This window comes from Plasmodium vivax, chromosome 9 (genome assembly GCF_000002415.2).
Source record: "Plasmodium vivax chromosome 9, whole genome shotgun sequence".
In the NCBI taxonomy this organism is placed as follows: Eukaryota; Apicomplexa; class Aconoidasida; order Haemosporida; family Plasmodiidae; genus Plasmodium; species Plasmodium vivax.
Window position 1 is genome coordinate 428419 of NC_009914.1, and position 13836 is coordinate 442254.

Consider the following 13836-nt stretch of genomic DNA (forward strand, 5'->3'; position numbering starts at 1 on the left):
CCGCTTCGTTTCTCCCCTTCGTTTCTCCTTTTCCTTTCTCCTTTTCGTGTACCCCCCAGTATGCGGGCCTGCACACCACCCCTCCCCTGTGATGATGCGCTAAAATGCTCCGATGGTCCACTACCTTACGAACTTTCCCGCGCACGCAGAAGCGAAGTTTCACAAACGGAAGCAAAAAGGAAATTATCGTGCTGCATCCGATATTAAAGAAAACGAAAAGTGGCAGCAAGTCCTTTGACGAAATAATCTATGACGCGCAGGAAGCCTTAGGGTTGGCTCGGTCGGCTGGCTTCAAAGTCGCGAATGGAATTTCGATGCCCTTGGGGGGGTGGACATTTTTTAAACGCCCGAGTGGGTCTAAAGGGGAAGGCGAAGGGGAAGGCGAAGGGGAAGGCGGCGATTTAGCTAACAGCTTCCGTGAGGAAGACACATTTAGGGGCTCACGCCAGTCAAACGTAGGGGCAAACGCGGGGGCCCCCTCCGAGGTGCCTCCGCAGGGGGAGGACCTAGAAAAAAAAATTGCAGAGTCGATTATCATCAAAACGAACAGAATAGATAACAAGTTTTACTTTGGCAAAGGCAAATTGAATGAGCTGTCCACCTATTTTCTAAAACACCCAACGCCGTACGTGTTTATTAACGCGCTGCTTTCGCCTGAACAGTTCAGAAATTTGGACATGCTGTTTAACGGCCTGCTGCGGAGCCACCACGATGAGTTGAAGCTGCGTAGGCAGAAGCAGAGGGGGGAAGACTGCCTCTCGGTGAGGGTGTCAGAATTTAGCGCGGAGGATGACGACGGTGAGGAGGACGCGCGGGGGGAGGAGCTCCCGTACGTCGAGATGTATAACGAGTGGATGGAGAGGCAGGCGGAGCGGGAGGAGAGGGAGGAAGAGCATGCTGATTTGGAAGAGGAGGAAGAGCATGATGATTTGGAAGAGGAGGAAGAGCATGCTGATTTGGGAGAGCAGGAAGAGCATGCTGCTTCGGGAGAGGAGGAAGAACATGCCGCTTTGGGGGAGTTGAACCAATGGGACGTCCTCCACCGCCACACCGCAGATAACTGCGACGTGCCGCTCCACGTCGAGCTGTTCGACCGGTACAGCATCATCCTACAGATACTGAAGAGCAGGGCGAAAAACAACCTGAGCAAACTGCAGCTGGAGCTAGCCAGGGCCAACTTCATTTTCAACACCTACGCAGAAGATAACAAGTCAAGAATGAAGTATGTAAAGTACATCGAAAATAATGTACTGGGGAAATCAAATTTTGATTACGAGGAGGAGTGCAGTGGACAAAGCGCTTTCCATGCGGATAGACAGATGGGAGGGAAAAACAGTTACAACCACCCAGGGTACACGAGCAGCTACATAAAGAGCTCAGAAACGTATAAGGAGTATGAAAAAAGAATCATTCACAATTTGTATGCAAAGCTGAAGAAGGAATTGGGGAAATGCAAAAATAATAATGCACTCCAGAGCAGTGCTAGAAAGCACAAAGGGTTAATAGCCGTGGTAGGATACACAAATGTAGGCAAAACAAAATTAATAAATTATTTAACCAAGTCCAATTTGAAGGCAAGAAATTTGCTGTTTCAAACCTTGGATAATGCTTTTAAAAGTGCAAACATTTCTGATGGTCACTCCACCATATTTATAGATTCAATAGGGTTCATTCAGAACATCCCTTTCTCCCTCTACGAGTCGTTTAAGCTAACTTTGGAAGCAATTAAAAGTGCAGACGTGCTCATTCACGTGATTGACGTGTGCCACCCGTACAGAGAGAAACACAAGAAGTGCGTCGTTGACACGTTACACAAAATAGGCATCCCCAGCGATTTTCTAAAATGCAATATGATCGAGGTGTGGAATAAGGTGGACCAATTGGCAGACGAGGAACTCCTCAATTTATATAAAACTAAGCCAAAGAATGTACTTCCCATTTCTGCGAAAGTAGGCACAAATTGTGATGTCCTCATAAAAATAATCCAAACGATGATTAACAGAATTAAGGATGTGCAAGTGATGACTCTCCAGTTTTCGACGATGGAAGCTCAAGAGAGGATTCCCTACCTTGTCAAAAATTTCAAAGTAGTCCCCAACTCCATTTCGTACTCCAGCGATGGGAATACCACTTTTATCAAGTTGGTGGAGAATCCCCGCAACTTGCGAAAGTACTATGAGCGTTTCGACCGGGGTGAGAGGGGACCCTCGGGGGGGGGTGCACGTAAGGGAGCCGCGTCATCATAGGGAACTCACTCGCGTAGCTCTCTTTTGCACACTTCCGGATGATACACAATTGGCTGCATCTTAATAACGTGTCCCCCTTTTTGTGGGCGCTCACCCATTTTGCTCAAATTTGAAGGGAAACCCAAATGTGCGGTATGCAGAGAGGGGGAGGCAGATTTGACCACCTGAATGGGGCACTTTAACCGTCACATAAGGAGGCACCCCAAGTGCTCTTTACAATAGGGAAAAAGAAAACATGGGGGTTGGGGAGGGCACATACATTTCTTCGCTACACAGGACACCCTCTTTGCCGCTTTACTTTACGTAAACTGTGCGAGGGGAGAAAAAATTTGGCGTCACCTATCAGGTCAGTAAATAAAATTTTTTTTTTTTCTTCCCCTCAAAATTTGCAAAATAGTGTTTTTTTTTTCCTTTTTTTTGTGCAAAAATGTACTGCTATTTTTCGCTGCCACCTATTTGTTGACCTCTTTAATCCGAACGACCCGACTGCTCATTTGAAATCCGCCATTCGGCGCGAAAAATCGTGGCAAAAAAATACGCCAAATGAGTGCTGCTGAAATGAAACGGCATGGGTGATGAAACCATTTTGAAAAAAAAACGCAACGGAATCGCTCGCACTATTTTTTGAAGGCATCTTTTTGCCGCTTCCGCTTGTCCCCTTCATCTGCACGTTAAGCACGTTACCCGCGCCGACACTACAGTCGCTTCGTCCGCTTTGCAAACAGCGCCCATTTTTGCCTCAAACATATGCGCCGCTAAACGTTCGTTGTAAAGTTCGCCCCGCTGCTCGATGCAACCACGTCATGGCTGAAGGAAGGAAAAGAGGTGGCGTTCCTTGGAGAAACGATTAGCACAAGAATAGGGGCAAAAAAGATTGGAAGTAAAATTTTGTAATCAACCAAAAAGGATACTGCGCTGCTATGCTACCACGCTACCACGCCACGTGGGAAAAGAAAAATGCCTGAGAAGCTAAAAGCGCCCAGTAAATTTTGCTGCCCAACCGCCCACGAGCCAGCGGCCTCAACGCGTACGCCCGTTGGGGAAGCACAAATCTGTGCATATACACAGAAGGAAAATAATACGCGTGGGGGGATACATACTTCGGAAAGGTAGTACAAAATTGGGATGTATAGCAAGTAGGTCTACGCAAAAAAAAGAAAAAAAAAAAAAAAAAAAGATTTCCCCAAGAAAAACGGAGGTATATCTTCCTGGCAGTGCCAGCGCGTAAAACATGCAAGGAGGAAATGTCGAGGGGGAAAGACGAGAGGAAAAGGGGGAGGAAAAGCTAGAGCAAAAAGGGGAGGAAAATCTAGAGCAAAAATGGAGGAAAAAACGAGAAGACGCCTACATCCAGAGGATAAATTTTTCCGAAATAACTGGTCACGGAGAAACGGACAAAAGAATTGAGTACCTGTGGAACCTAGCCCTGTGCACCGTGTATGAAAACACAAAACTGTCCATGAAATATATAACTCTAATAAAAAAAATTACAAAAAACAATGTGCTGTTTGATAATGTCTGCTGCCATCATTGCAATTTAATATACATCCCCTTTTACAACTGCGAAATTAAGAAGCCTGATGAAAAGAACTTCATCGTGTACAGGTGCTTTCTGTGTAAGCGTAAAAAAAGACAAACGTTAAGGGACCCAAAAAATAAAGGAAAAAATGCCCCGCTTGAGAATTCCGATGGACGCAATGTCCCAAGTAATCCGCGCAACTGGGGCCTTTTTTTCATCAACGAGATAGATGAGTATGAAATAGGAAAGAAAACGCCCGGGGACCAAACGGGGGATATTAAAGTGGAGGATCACTCCCAGGGAAATATCCCCTCCGGGGGAGTCAACGTGGAGGATTACTCCAAAGGAAATATCCCCTCCGGGGGAGTCAACGCGGAGGATAACTTCCCAGGGGATATCCCCGTAGAGGAACCACCAAACCAAGTGATTCCCATCGAAAACATAAAAGACTTCTTCACCATCGACTACGGCACAGCTAGCTGCACGATTAACAGGGAGATTCTCACCCCGATGATCCAACAAATTAGTGACGGAAAAAATAACAACTTGAAAAACCTTAACAGTGCAGGCGAAAATAGCAACGTTCGAAAAAAAAGAACACTCGATGGAAGCATCAAATGGAACGAGAAATCAGACACGGTAAAGGAGGCGACGACCAAAGCAGATGACCTGAGCAATGCCCAAGAAAGGGCTGTGCCAAAGAGCCCTCCCAACCTGAGCAACGTGAATAGCGCGCAGAAGTCAAATGTGCCAAGCATAGGAAAAAACATTCCCATCCTTGGCAGAACGGATAACTACTTAAATTTTAACAAACCCAAGAAGAAGAAGAAAAAGAACATATTGGACATCCTGTAATTGTGTCCCGTGTATTGCCTCTTCTTTTTTATTTCACCCATTCGATGCTCCGCTGCTTTTTTTTTTTCATTTTTTTTGTTCCTTTTTTTGTGTAATAACGGAAGAGATCTCCGCTTCCATTTCGCTTCCCCTCCCTTACGGGGAATACTCGCACAACGGATTAACGAACTGTGCTGCCCCTGTGGCTGCCTCATCCAACTGTGTAACAATACGGAGCAACACAAAAGAAAAAAACAAAAAAACGCTTCTACGCCGCTGCTCTGGTTAACATTTTGCTATACCGCGTGAGCACCTGGGGAGAAAAAAATATATAAATATAGTGCTACTTGGCAAACGTGGTGAACGCGAAAAATGCGCTCTCCACACAATATAAAGTGTATTAAAAAAAAAAAAAAAAAACCGATGGAGGAAGGAAAACGGCCTGACAGGCGAATCAAATGTGAACAACTTTGACCAACTTGCAGAGCGTCACTCACATCTTTGCACAATACCGTGATTGGTGGTTAAAGAAATACGCTTGTGAAAATAGCGCCCTTAGGGAATGGCCCTCCGAAGTTCCTTCCCCGCATGAAAGTGCAGCGCGCGACATTTCGCAAAAGCGACAAGCGAGAATAACTAACGGACGCATCGTCACAGGCGGCCTACGTAGGCACAATTGCGAAGCGTATGACCGTGAGCACATAGGCATACTTGCGTACTTACGTACTTTTACATACTTGCGTAGCTCCCCCCCCTGCTCGCAATGGCCGAAGGAAAACCCGCCCTAGCGCTGGGCGCCAAGTACAACGCAACTTGGCAGCAAACCATGCTGCGTATCTATGACCCCAAAGAAACGGTTGCCTTCTACGAAAAGAACTTTGGCATGATAAACATCCACACGTACCATTTTGATGAGTACAACTTCTCCCTGTACTTTCTAATAACCCCTCCGTATGACGAAGAAGAAAGGAAGAAAATCCCCCCACCAAATACGATCGAATCTGAGCAATACCTGTGGAACTTAAAGACCGTCTGCCTAGAACTAACCCACAATCACAACAGCACGGAAAAGTTAAGCAACGGAAATAATGATAATGATAGAGGATTTGGACACATCGCTTTTAACTGCCAAGATGTCACCCAATTTTGCGATTACCTATTTAAAGAGAAAAAAGTGAACTTTCATAAATTGCCCCATGAAACGAAAATGAAGAGCATTGGCTTTGCACTCGACCCCAATGATTACTGGATTGAAATAGTCAAGCGATCCAGTGAGGTCAAATGGAAGGACAAAGAAGGCATCGCAAATTTTTCCCAAACTATGATTAGGGTTAAGAACCCAGAAAAAAGCTTATATTTCTATTTACACATTTTGGGCATGAAACTAGTTCATATTAAGCACGCCTCGGATTTCTCCCTCTACTTTTTGAAGTCCCCCTACGTGGAAGGTAACAAAGGAGGAGATATTTCCACAAAGGAGAAACCGGAGGGGGAGCAGAATCTGCCTCCCTACAATTTTGAAGAGCTGAAGAAGGCCTACCAGTCTGATGAAGATTATGAGAATTTGAAAACTTCGTGGGAACCCGTCCTGGAACTAACCCACAATCATGGGACAGAAAATGACGATCAATTTGCGTACCACAATGGGAACACAGAGCCGAGAGGGTTCGGCCACATTGGCTTTTTGGTCGACGATTTGGCGAACTACTGCCAGGAGTTAGAAAAACTGGGGATTCCTTTTAAGAAGAAGATACACGAGGGGCAGATGAACAATATCGCCTTTGTGTACGACCCGGATAATTACCTCGTCGAGTTGATTCAGAGGGGCACGACGTTTGGCCGCAACTGAGGGGGGGAGCAGACGGACTAGGAGGGGCACCCCCCTTTTGGGGGGCTACACCTACCGGGGCAGCGACAAACGGTAAGTATCACTGCCTTCCTCCATGAAGAACCTCCCATCGCAATTGGGGGTATCCCCCAAATGGGCTACCCTCGTGCACCTTTTTTTTTTTTTTTCTTTAACCCCATTTTGACGAACCGTTCCCAGCCATACACATGTACACCTAAACAGTCGCAGCTGTGCGAAACGTGGGAATATCCTTTAGCTGCATTTCGCACTGCACGGCCATTCGTGGGCCGCCTACCCGGTGATCCCTGCATATTGGAAAAAACTCTTTCATTATGATTCGTTATTTTTGGGGGATACAAAAAGTTTTTAATTTGTGTGGAAGGAGGGGGGAGGTGCGGCTCTCCGCCTTCGTTTAACAACAAAAAAAAGAAAGAAAAAAAAAAGGGAAATGCCAAGAGTGGCAAAACAGTGAATAGGGTAGATACATAGTCATGCGTGAATAAAGGTGCGCAGCCAGGGGCAGAGATGGAGACGCTTCAACAAGCAGATATGGCATACTTCCAGCGCAACGATGCTGCCAGGAAGGGGGGAACCATTAGAGAGGGTTAACAGGAAAAATAAAATAAAAATAAAAAAAAAATATAAAAAAAAAAATAAAGACAAACACAACATGGACACATTAATAGGATCAAAAAATTGCCTTTCGTGCAGTGCGCATTAAAAATGGAGTAAAGGGCAAACTGCGAGGGGGGTGTTGCTCCGGCTTAGCATTAATCGGTTTGCCGGGGGGAATGCCTAATTGATGCAGATAGAAAAGGGGTGCACGTACAGAAAGGAGTAGATCCCCCCCGTGCAAGCGCACTCACAAACGTGCACAGGGGGTGTAAATGGAGAAGGTACAAACGGGGGTGCAAGGAGGGGGGTAGGCAGAGGGGCACACTTGATGAGCAATTAGCAGGCAGAAGGGAGAATGCAGGAGAGGCGCGCCTGGGGGGCACACCTGATGGGTAATTAACGCGTGGGAAAAAAGAAACATCACGGCATACATGGACACACGCACCACCGCCATATCACCGCCACATCACCGCCGCATCGCCTCACTCCACGGGGAACTTATCCCGCAGGGAGGCGTAGGCGCTGTAGATGTAGGGGGAAGCGTGAAAGGAGTGGGGGGGCGCATGGAGGGCGTCCTTCTGCACATAGGAAGTAATCCCTATGCTGTAAAAACTGAAATAATTTTTATATAAACAAAAGTAAAAAATAAAAAATATGGAAAATGTGGAAAAAAAATAGGCAACGAAAATTTCGTTGGTGGTATGGAAATATTTAGAAGTAAAATAACTGGTATAAAGGAAAAAAAAAATAAGAACATAATAGTAAAGCAAAATAAATTTTAATAACAACACACACAATTTTCTGTTGTATTTAAAATGGAAGTACTCCGAGCTGACCTTCTGATGTTTGATGGTATATTCAATAGCCTTGGTCTCAAGAGATATAATAAACAAAAGGGTGGAAAATAAAATCACGTGATCTGAGTAGTCAAAAATATGCATGTGCTCCTCCTCTTTGAAATAGTGAAACTTATAAATGATGTACTGAATTATGGATGGGATGAAATACAAAATGAAGAGGCGATACATGATTATTAAAAAGTAAATAAAGAACCTCCGAAAGTGTACCAACGTAATTGGGAAGGGAGAAAAAAACACGTGAATGCATCCCAGGAGAATAATAAAATAGAGGAATATTCCTTTGTAATAATATCTTAATATGTTGCTAATTAATTTGTTGTATACATAACAGGGGGTGTCAAAAAAATCATCCAGGAAAAAGTAAAAAGGAATTGTTTTTAAATTTGCAATGTACTTTTTGAAACACCCATTTAGGCTCTTCAAACTGGCTATCGTTTTTATTTTCTTCCTTATTCTGCTCAGAAAAATGCTGTGCCTGCTTGCGTTTCGCATTGCCTCCATTTTGTGGTACGCCTCGTAGTAGCCTTCGTACGTTTTGATGTTTTCCAAAATGTGTGCGTTGTTTGTGGCGGCGGGGAGGGTTGTTCTTTTATCTTCTCTTTTTTTCGCGTCTTTTTGCCCCCCCTTGGAGGAGTTCGCAATAACCGCGCCGTCCACGCACACGCCGAGGTACAGCGTGTGCAGCATGTTCAGCAGCACTTCGTCCTTCAGGTATTTGCTTATGTGCTTTACCAGCAGGGTGATGTCTCGTTTCGTCCGCGGTTGCTGCGGCGGTTGCGATTGCTCCGAATGCCGCTGCTGCTCCGATTGCCGCTGCTGCTGCGACTGCCGCTGCTGCGGGGGGGGGGCTCCCCCCAAGGAGGCGATGTCGTGGTAGAAGCATATGTCGTCCAGGTAGAGGTAAAAGAGGGACTCCATATCGACGTAGTACTTCTTCCTATACGAGTTGGTAACGCGCATTAGCTTGCTGAAGCGGACGTACGTCGCAGCGACTTCCCCGCCGAGTTTTACATAGTCGCCATTCAGAAGCTGCTCCGCCTGTCCATCGCTGGAGCTGTCCAATTCTTTGGCAAAAAAGGCGTTCCATATTTCGTTAAAAAAAAAGGTGACAATTTTGAATGCGCATTTTTTGCCCCTCAGCAGGGCGTCGTAGAAGTTGGTGAACTGGAACAGTTTTTTCTTTTTATTCAGGCAAATGAATATCTTTATATCCGCGCTGTTGCCACTGTTGCCATTATTACTGCCGCCGCTACTGCCGCCGCTACTGCCGCCGCTACTGCCGCCGCTGTTACTGCCATTCTTCTCCTTGGTCACCTTCTTTTCCGCCTTTTTGTAATGCTTCCCTCGCGTGAAATAGTACTTGAAATTTAAGTTTTCGCTCGAAAGGTCGCTCGTGGAGTCGATCAGCTGCTCTGGGTTTTCGTGACGGACGGGCCCTTCGCCCTCTTCACCCCTTGTGGGGTAAGGCGCATACCCACAGGAGGGCAAGTCCTTTATGCTGTCCAGGAGCTCGTACAGGTGCTTTTCCCTCACTTGGAAAAGCTTAAAGCTGAAGTTAAATGACCCGATCAGCAGCACGAAAAAAAACACTAGGAAGAGCAGCACTTGGAACAGGACTATGCTCCTCGTGCTGATTTTTATCTTTTCTCCCTCCAGTCCGTTTGCCTCGCCGCGGCTTTGCGCGCCGCCATTCTGTTCACCGCCGCTTTGCTTGCCTCCGTTTTGCTTGCCGCCGTTCTGCTGCGCTCCGCCTTCCTTCTCGCTGTTCCTCCTCTCGTCCACCGCGCCCGCAAGACTGCCGCCCTGCGCTCTCCGGTGGGTGACCTGGCTCTTGCTGACTGGCCCTTCCTTACCATCCATGCTGCGCGCTTGCCACTAACATGCACCTCAAGTACGTACAAGCGAGCATGCGTACGCACACGTACGGGTGCATATGTATATGTATGCACATGTGTATAGGTATATACATACGTGCCGATCCTTTCCAGGGTGTGTGTGTGTGGGGGGAGAGCTTATTCGCCTCGCCGGCTATGTTCGCTCATTCGCATGGAGTAACAGGAGCATTACTTCCCGGCGTGTAGGCAGCTCCTCCCACAGGTGCATTTTATTTCGCACTGTGGGGATCTTCTCAACGGCGTGGGTACGGGACTGCTTCGTGGGAGGGGCTGCTTCGTGGGAGGGGCTGCTTCGTGGGAGGGGCTGCTTCGTGGGAGGGGCTGCTTCGTGGGAGGGGCTACTTCATTAGAGGGACTACTTCATTAGAGGGACTACTTCATTAGAGGGACTACTTCGCGGGCTGGGCTGCTCCCCGGTACATCTCCCTGCTGTTCGCTTCTCCTGCCACTTCGCACCTGCTCGCTATATACTCATACGACAAAAATGCGCGCTCTTCTCGCTGAGTGTTTCAAAATGCTTCGTTCTTAGAGGGGGGGATGTGGGAGGCCGAAGAACGAAACGTACAAAAAGGGGTATATACTAATCAGAGCGGCAAAAAAAAAAAAAAACTGCTGGCGCGATCGCAGATGAGCAAGCCGATGGCAAGCTGGTGAGCCCCCTGAAAAAATTCGTCACTTGGCGATGGCGCTGCTTCGTACCTCGCTGGCAGAAAAGGGGAAAAATATCCGCGCGAGAGCTGGCAGCCTTCGCGCGCAGAGAGCGCACCGTTTGGGGGGCCGCCCTGAGAGTGCCACTTGGGGGCCTCCACAATTTCGCCCCCGTGAAATTTTTTTTCGCCCTTAGGAACTTTTCTTATTTGCGCCTTTGTGCGCTTCGCATAATCGGCCCTCTCAACTTTGCCGCATCGCTAATGGCCCTTCTTAACTTCGCATATTCGCATTTTCCCCTTTTTGCGACTGCCCCCCGGGGGACGGGCGGAATTACCCAGCAGGGCTATCCGCAGGGAGAAGGGAAATGTACCTTTTCCCATCCCTGTGAGGATTGCCGAGATGTGCGCGGCAAAATGTGCTTCTCCTCCGTAGCAGATAGAGAGAGGTGCCCATATGTAGGTATACACGTACATACAGAGGTACCCTCTTGGCATCGCACACCTGGAGTGTAGTTGTGGCTACTCCCAGTCCGTGTGCTCATCTCTCCACCGGCGCTTATTAACCTTGACAGGGCAATTTCCCCCAATGTGTAGGACCCCTTCAGTTTGCAGCGTACACAGCAGAAGGGAGAACATTCAAATGGGGATTGGCCCCCCTTTTTGCTGTACTGATAAGGAAACTACTCAGGTGGGGCCACCCTCCGACGGTCAGCTTCCTTTACACTGAGTGGCACAGTGGAAGGGAAGGTAAAAGAGTACACCCATGGGTAGGCACTCCAACCTGTGTGCGTGCTGCATTTCATTTAAAAAAGGCCAAGAGGTATACATATTGCATAAAGGGAAAGAATTCTTTTAAAAATTAGACCAAGTGTAGAAAAAAGTCCTGGCAGCAACTCGGGGGTAATAATATGCCCCTTGTGTGGAACTGCTTCCATGGAGGGTGAATCAGCTGGGGTTGGCAGAGAAAAAAAAAAAAAAAAATAAATAAATAAAATAAAAAAAAATAAAAAAAGACGTGCACACATGAACAGCGTTGGCGCCCCCCAATTGGTAAGAAGCCGCACACGTCCATCCACGCAACGTACACTCTTGGGAGAAGCTTCGCAAACGTTTTGATAAGTAGGATCATGTAGGGGAGGCTGGCACTCGTGATGCAAATTGGCATTTTAAAAAATTGGCGTGGGTTAATAAGTAGTGCGCGCTGCGCAGATGGCAGCGATTGGAAGGGGGAGCGGCGTGTCCAACCCAGGGCTGTGTGCCCCCCAAAAGAGTAACCCCGAATAGGGGCCCCCCAAAAGGTGTACCCCCCCTAAACGTCGTTGTAGAAGGTTCCCTCGTGGACGGACAGCTTGGGCGGGATGACCAGCTCTGGGTGGAAGGACTGAATCTCCTTCAGAAAAATGTACCGCAGCTGCGTCTCGGAGAGCATCATCCAGTCGTCGAATGGTAGAATAATCTTGCTAGCAGTGAAGCTCTCCAATTTTGTTTTCCTAACGTCCTTCAGGTAGGGGTGACTGAGAGCGCTGTCAATTGTGATCCTATTCTTCGCGTTAAATCTAAGCATAGACTGTAGTAAGTCAATTCCCTCCTCCGAAATGGAGGGGAACTTTTTTTTAAAGTCTATTCCCTCTCTGGGTGGAAAGAGTTTAATATACCTGATGACGTCATCCTTCTTGATGCTCTTCAGATCTTCTTCCGAGGGGGTCCCAATGACGTTAAAAATGATGTTCAGCTGATCCCTGTTGCTTTTTTCATGTACCTTTTTGGAGTTATGATCAGGGGAGAGGGGGAAACAAGAGGAGCCCGGAAATAATGGGAATCGATTTGTAGGGTTATTCACATGACTCTCCAGCATATTTAACAATTCAGCGAAAATGCATCCTGTAGACCAAATGTCAATCGAATTGGTATAATTTTCTTGTAGCAAAATAAGCTCTGGAGCTCTATACCATCTGGTGACCACATGACTGGTTAGCTGTTTCTTCAAATTTTTATTATGTGGGCCTGGTTCTTCATTTTCCTCCTTCTCCTCTAAATCTTGTACTATGTGAATGTCATTTTCACAGTTTATCGTTCTGGCTAATCCAAAATCGCAAATTTTAACGGAGCAATCTTGGTTCAGGAGACAGTTGGCTGGCTTTAAATCTCTGTGTATAATGCCCGACTCGTGGATGTACTTTTCCCCCAACAGTAAGTTATAGAGAATGGTCTTCACATGCTCCTCCGTCAGGTATATTGGCGTTTTAAAAAGTTTCTTCAAATCCGAATCTGCTATTTCGAGGACTATGTATAGCTCGTCAAACTGTAGCAAATCTTCGGGGATGATCAAATCGCGCAATCGGATTATGTAGTTACTTTTTAGCCTGTTCAAAATTGTTATTTCTCTTAGAATTCTTTTACAGTCAATTAGGTCTTCGAACATTCTATTCACCTTCTTGATTGCGACGTTTTTCTTGGTGCTTCTGTCGTAGGCTAGGTACACGTATCCGTAGGACCCCCTCCCTATCAGGTGCTTGATTTCGTAGTTGTCCGGCACCTTCACGTTCTTTATGATTGCCTCCTTTATGTTGATTTTTTCATCCCCCCCTTGTGCGGCGGCTTTAGAGGCGGCGGCTTTGGAGGCGGCTACTTTTGAGGGGGCCACTTTTGAGGGGGCCACTTTTGAGGGGGCTACTTTTGAAGCGGCCACTTTTGAGGGGGCCACTTCCGACGTGGTAACATCCGACGCGGCAACATCCGACGTGGCAGCTTCCGATGTGGCAACTTCCGACGTGGCAACTTCCGACATGGCAACTCTTTTCTCCTTGCCCCTCTCGCTTTTCTTCCTCTCCACGATGGTGCACTGCTTAGCAGCCCCCCCCTGCGTCTTCCCCTTCACATGGTCGCCCTTTGCCGCCTTCTCCTCCCCGTCCGTGGCCTCCGTACTGGTGTTCCCCTTTTTCCTCAGGCAAGCCGATTTCACAGCTATGCTATTCTTTTTCTTGACATTTTTCTCTTCCCCATCTGCGCTGGAAAGCTCCTTTTTCTTCTTGAGCATTTTTTTTTTTTTTACTTCACGCACTGTCAACGTCTCACGACGTGGCACATAAGTACATGCACACATGCGTCTAATTGTACAAATATAAGTGTGTGCTTCTTCTACATTTATGTAAACCTCATCGATAGAGAGGCAGAGTGTAGACTACGTGTGGAGTTTTTTTTTTTTTTTTTTTCTCTCGCCGGGGGATCCACTGGCGAGGGGCACACCTTTAACGTCACTACAATTATGTGAAGGGATGGAAATTCATAAAAGGTGTACCCCCACCCACAAAAAAAAGACTACCTCAATTTTTGCTACCTACTAAAAAGGGTATGAGAAAAGAAAAGAA

At 46.9% G+C, this 13836-nt stretch overlaps 5 protein-coding genes across 5 annotated transcripts, besides 6 other annotated features; 3 read left to right on the forward strand and 2 right to left on the reverse strand.

Moving 5' to 3' along the window:
- Positions 1-104: 104 nt before the first annotated feature.
- PVX_091320 (hypothetical protein, conserved) lies at positions 105-2246 on the forward strand (the record flags this gene model as incomplete). The annotated part of the gene is made up of 1 exon (XM_001615205.1): positions 105-2246. The coding sequence occupies one exon, from the start codon at positions 105-107 to the stop codon at positions 2244-2246; it is 2142 nt and encodes a 713-aa protein (XP_001615255.1).
- Positions 265-316: a microsatellite.
- A 254-nt stretch (positions 2247-2500) lies between the features above and the next one.
- Positions 2501-2527: a microsatellite.
- Positions 2528-3477: 950 nt separating this feature from the next.
- On the forward strand, positions 3478-4620 carry PVX_091325 (hypothetical protein, conserved; the record flags this gene model as incomplete). Its single annotated transcript, XM_001615206.1, has 1 exon — positions 3478-4620. The coding sequence occupies one exon, from the start codon at positions 3478-3480 to the stop codon at positions 4618-4620; it is 1143 nt and encodes a 380-aa protein (XP_001615256.1).
- Positions 3800-3882: a microsatellite.
- A 401-nt stretch (positions 4621-5021) lies between the features above and the next one.
- PVX_091330 (glyoxalase I, putative) lies at positions 5022-6448 on the forward strand (the record flags this gene model as incomplete). The annotated part of the gene is made up of 1 exon (XM_001615207.1): positions 5022-6448. Exon 1 carries the CDS (start codon positions 5363-5365, stop codon positions 6446-6448), a length of 1086 nt encoding a protein of 361 aa, XP_001615257.1. The 5' UTR covers positions 5022-5362.
- Positions 5365-5391: a microsatellite.
- A 1097-nt stretch (positions 6449-7545) lies between the features above and the next one.
- Positions 7546-9783, reverse strand: PVX_091335 (hypothetical protein, conserved; the record flags this gene model as incomplete). Its single annotated transcript, XM_001615208.1, has 1 exon — positions 7546-9783. The coding sequence occupies one exon, from the start codon at positions 9781-9783 to the stop codon at positions 7546-7548; it is 2238 nt and encodes a 745-aa protein (XP_001615258.1).
- Positions 8049-8068: a microsatellite.
- A 259-nt stretch (positions 9784-10042) lies between the features above and the next one.
- Positions 10043-10088: a microsatellite.
- Positions 10089-11777: 1689 nt separating this feature from the next.
- On the reverse strand, positions 11778-13505 carry PVX_091340 (mitogen-activated protein kinase 2, putative; the record flags this gene model as incomplete). Its single annotated transcript, XM_001615209.1, has 1 exon — positions 11778-13505. One exon carries the CDS (start codon positions 13503-13505, stop codon positions 11778-11780), a length of 1728 nt encoding a protein of 575 aa, XP_001615259.1.
- Between the last annotated feature and the right edge of the window lie 331 nt (positions 13506-13836).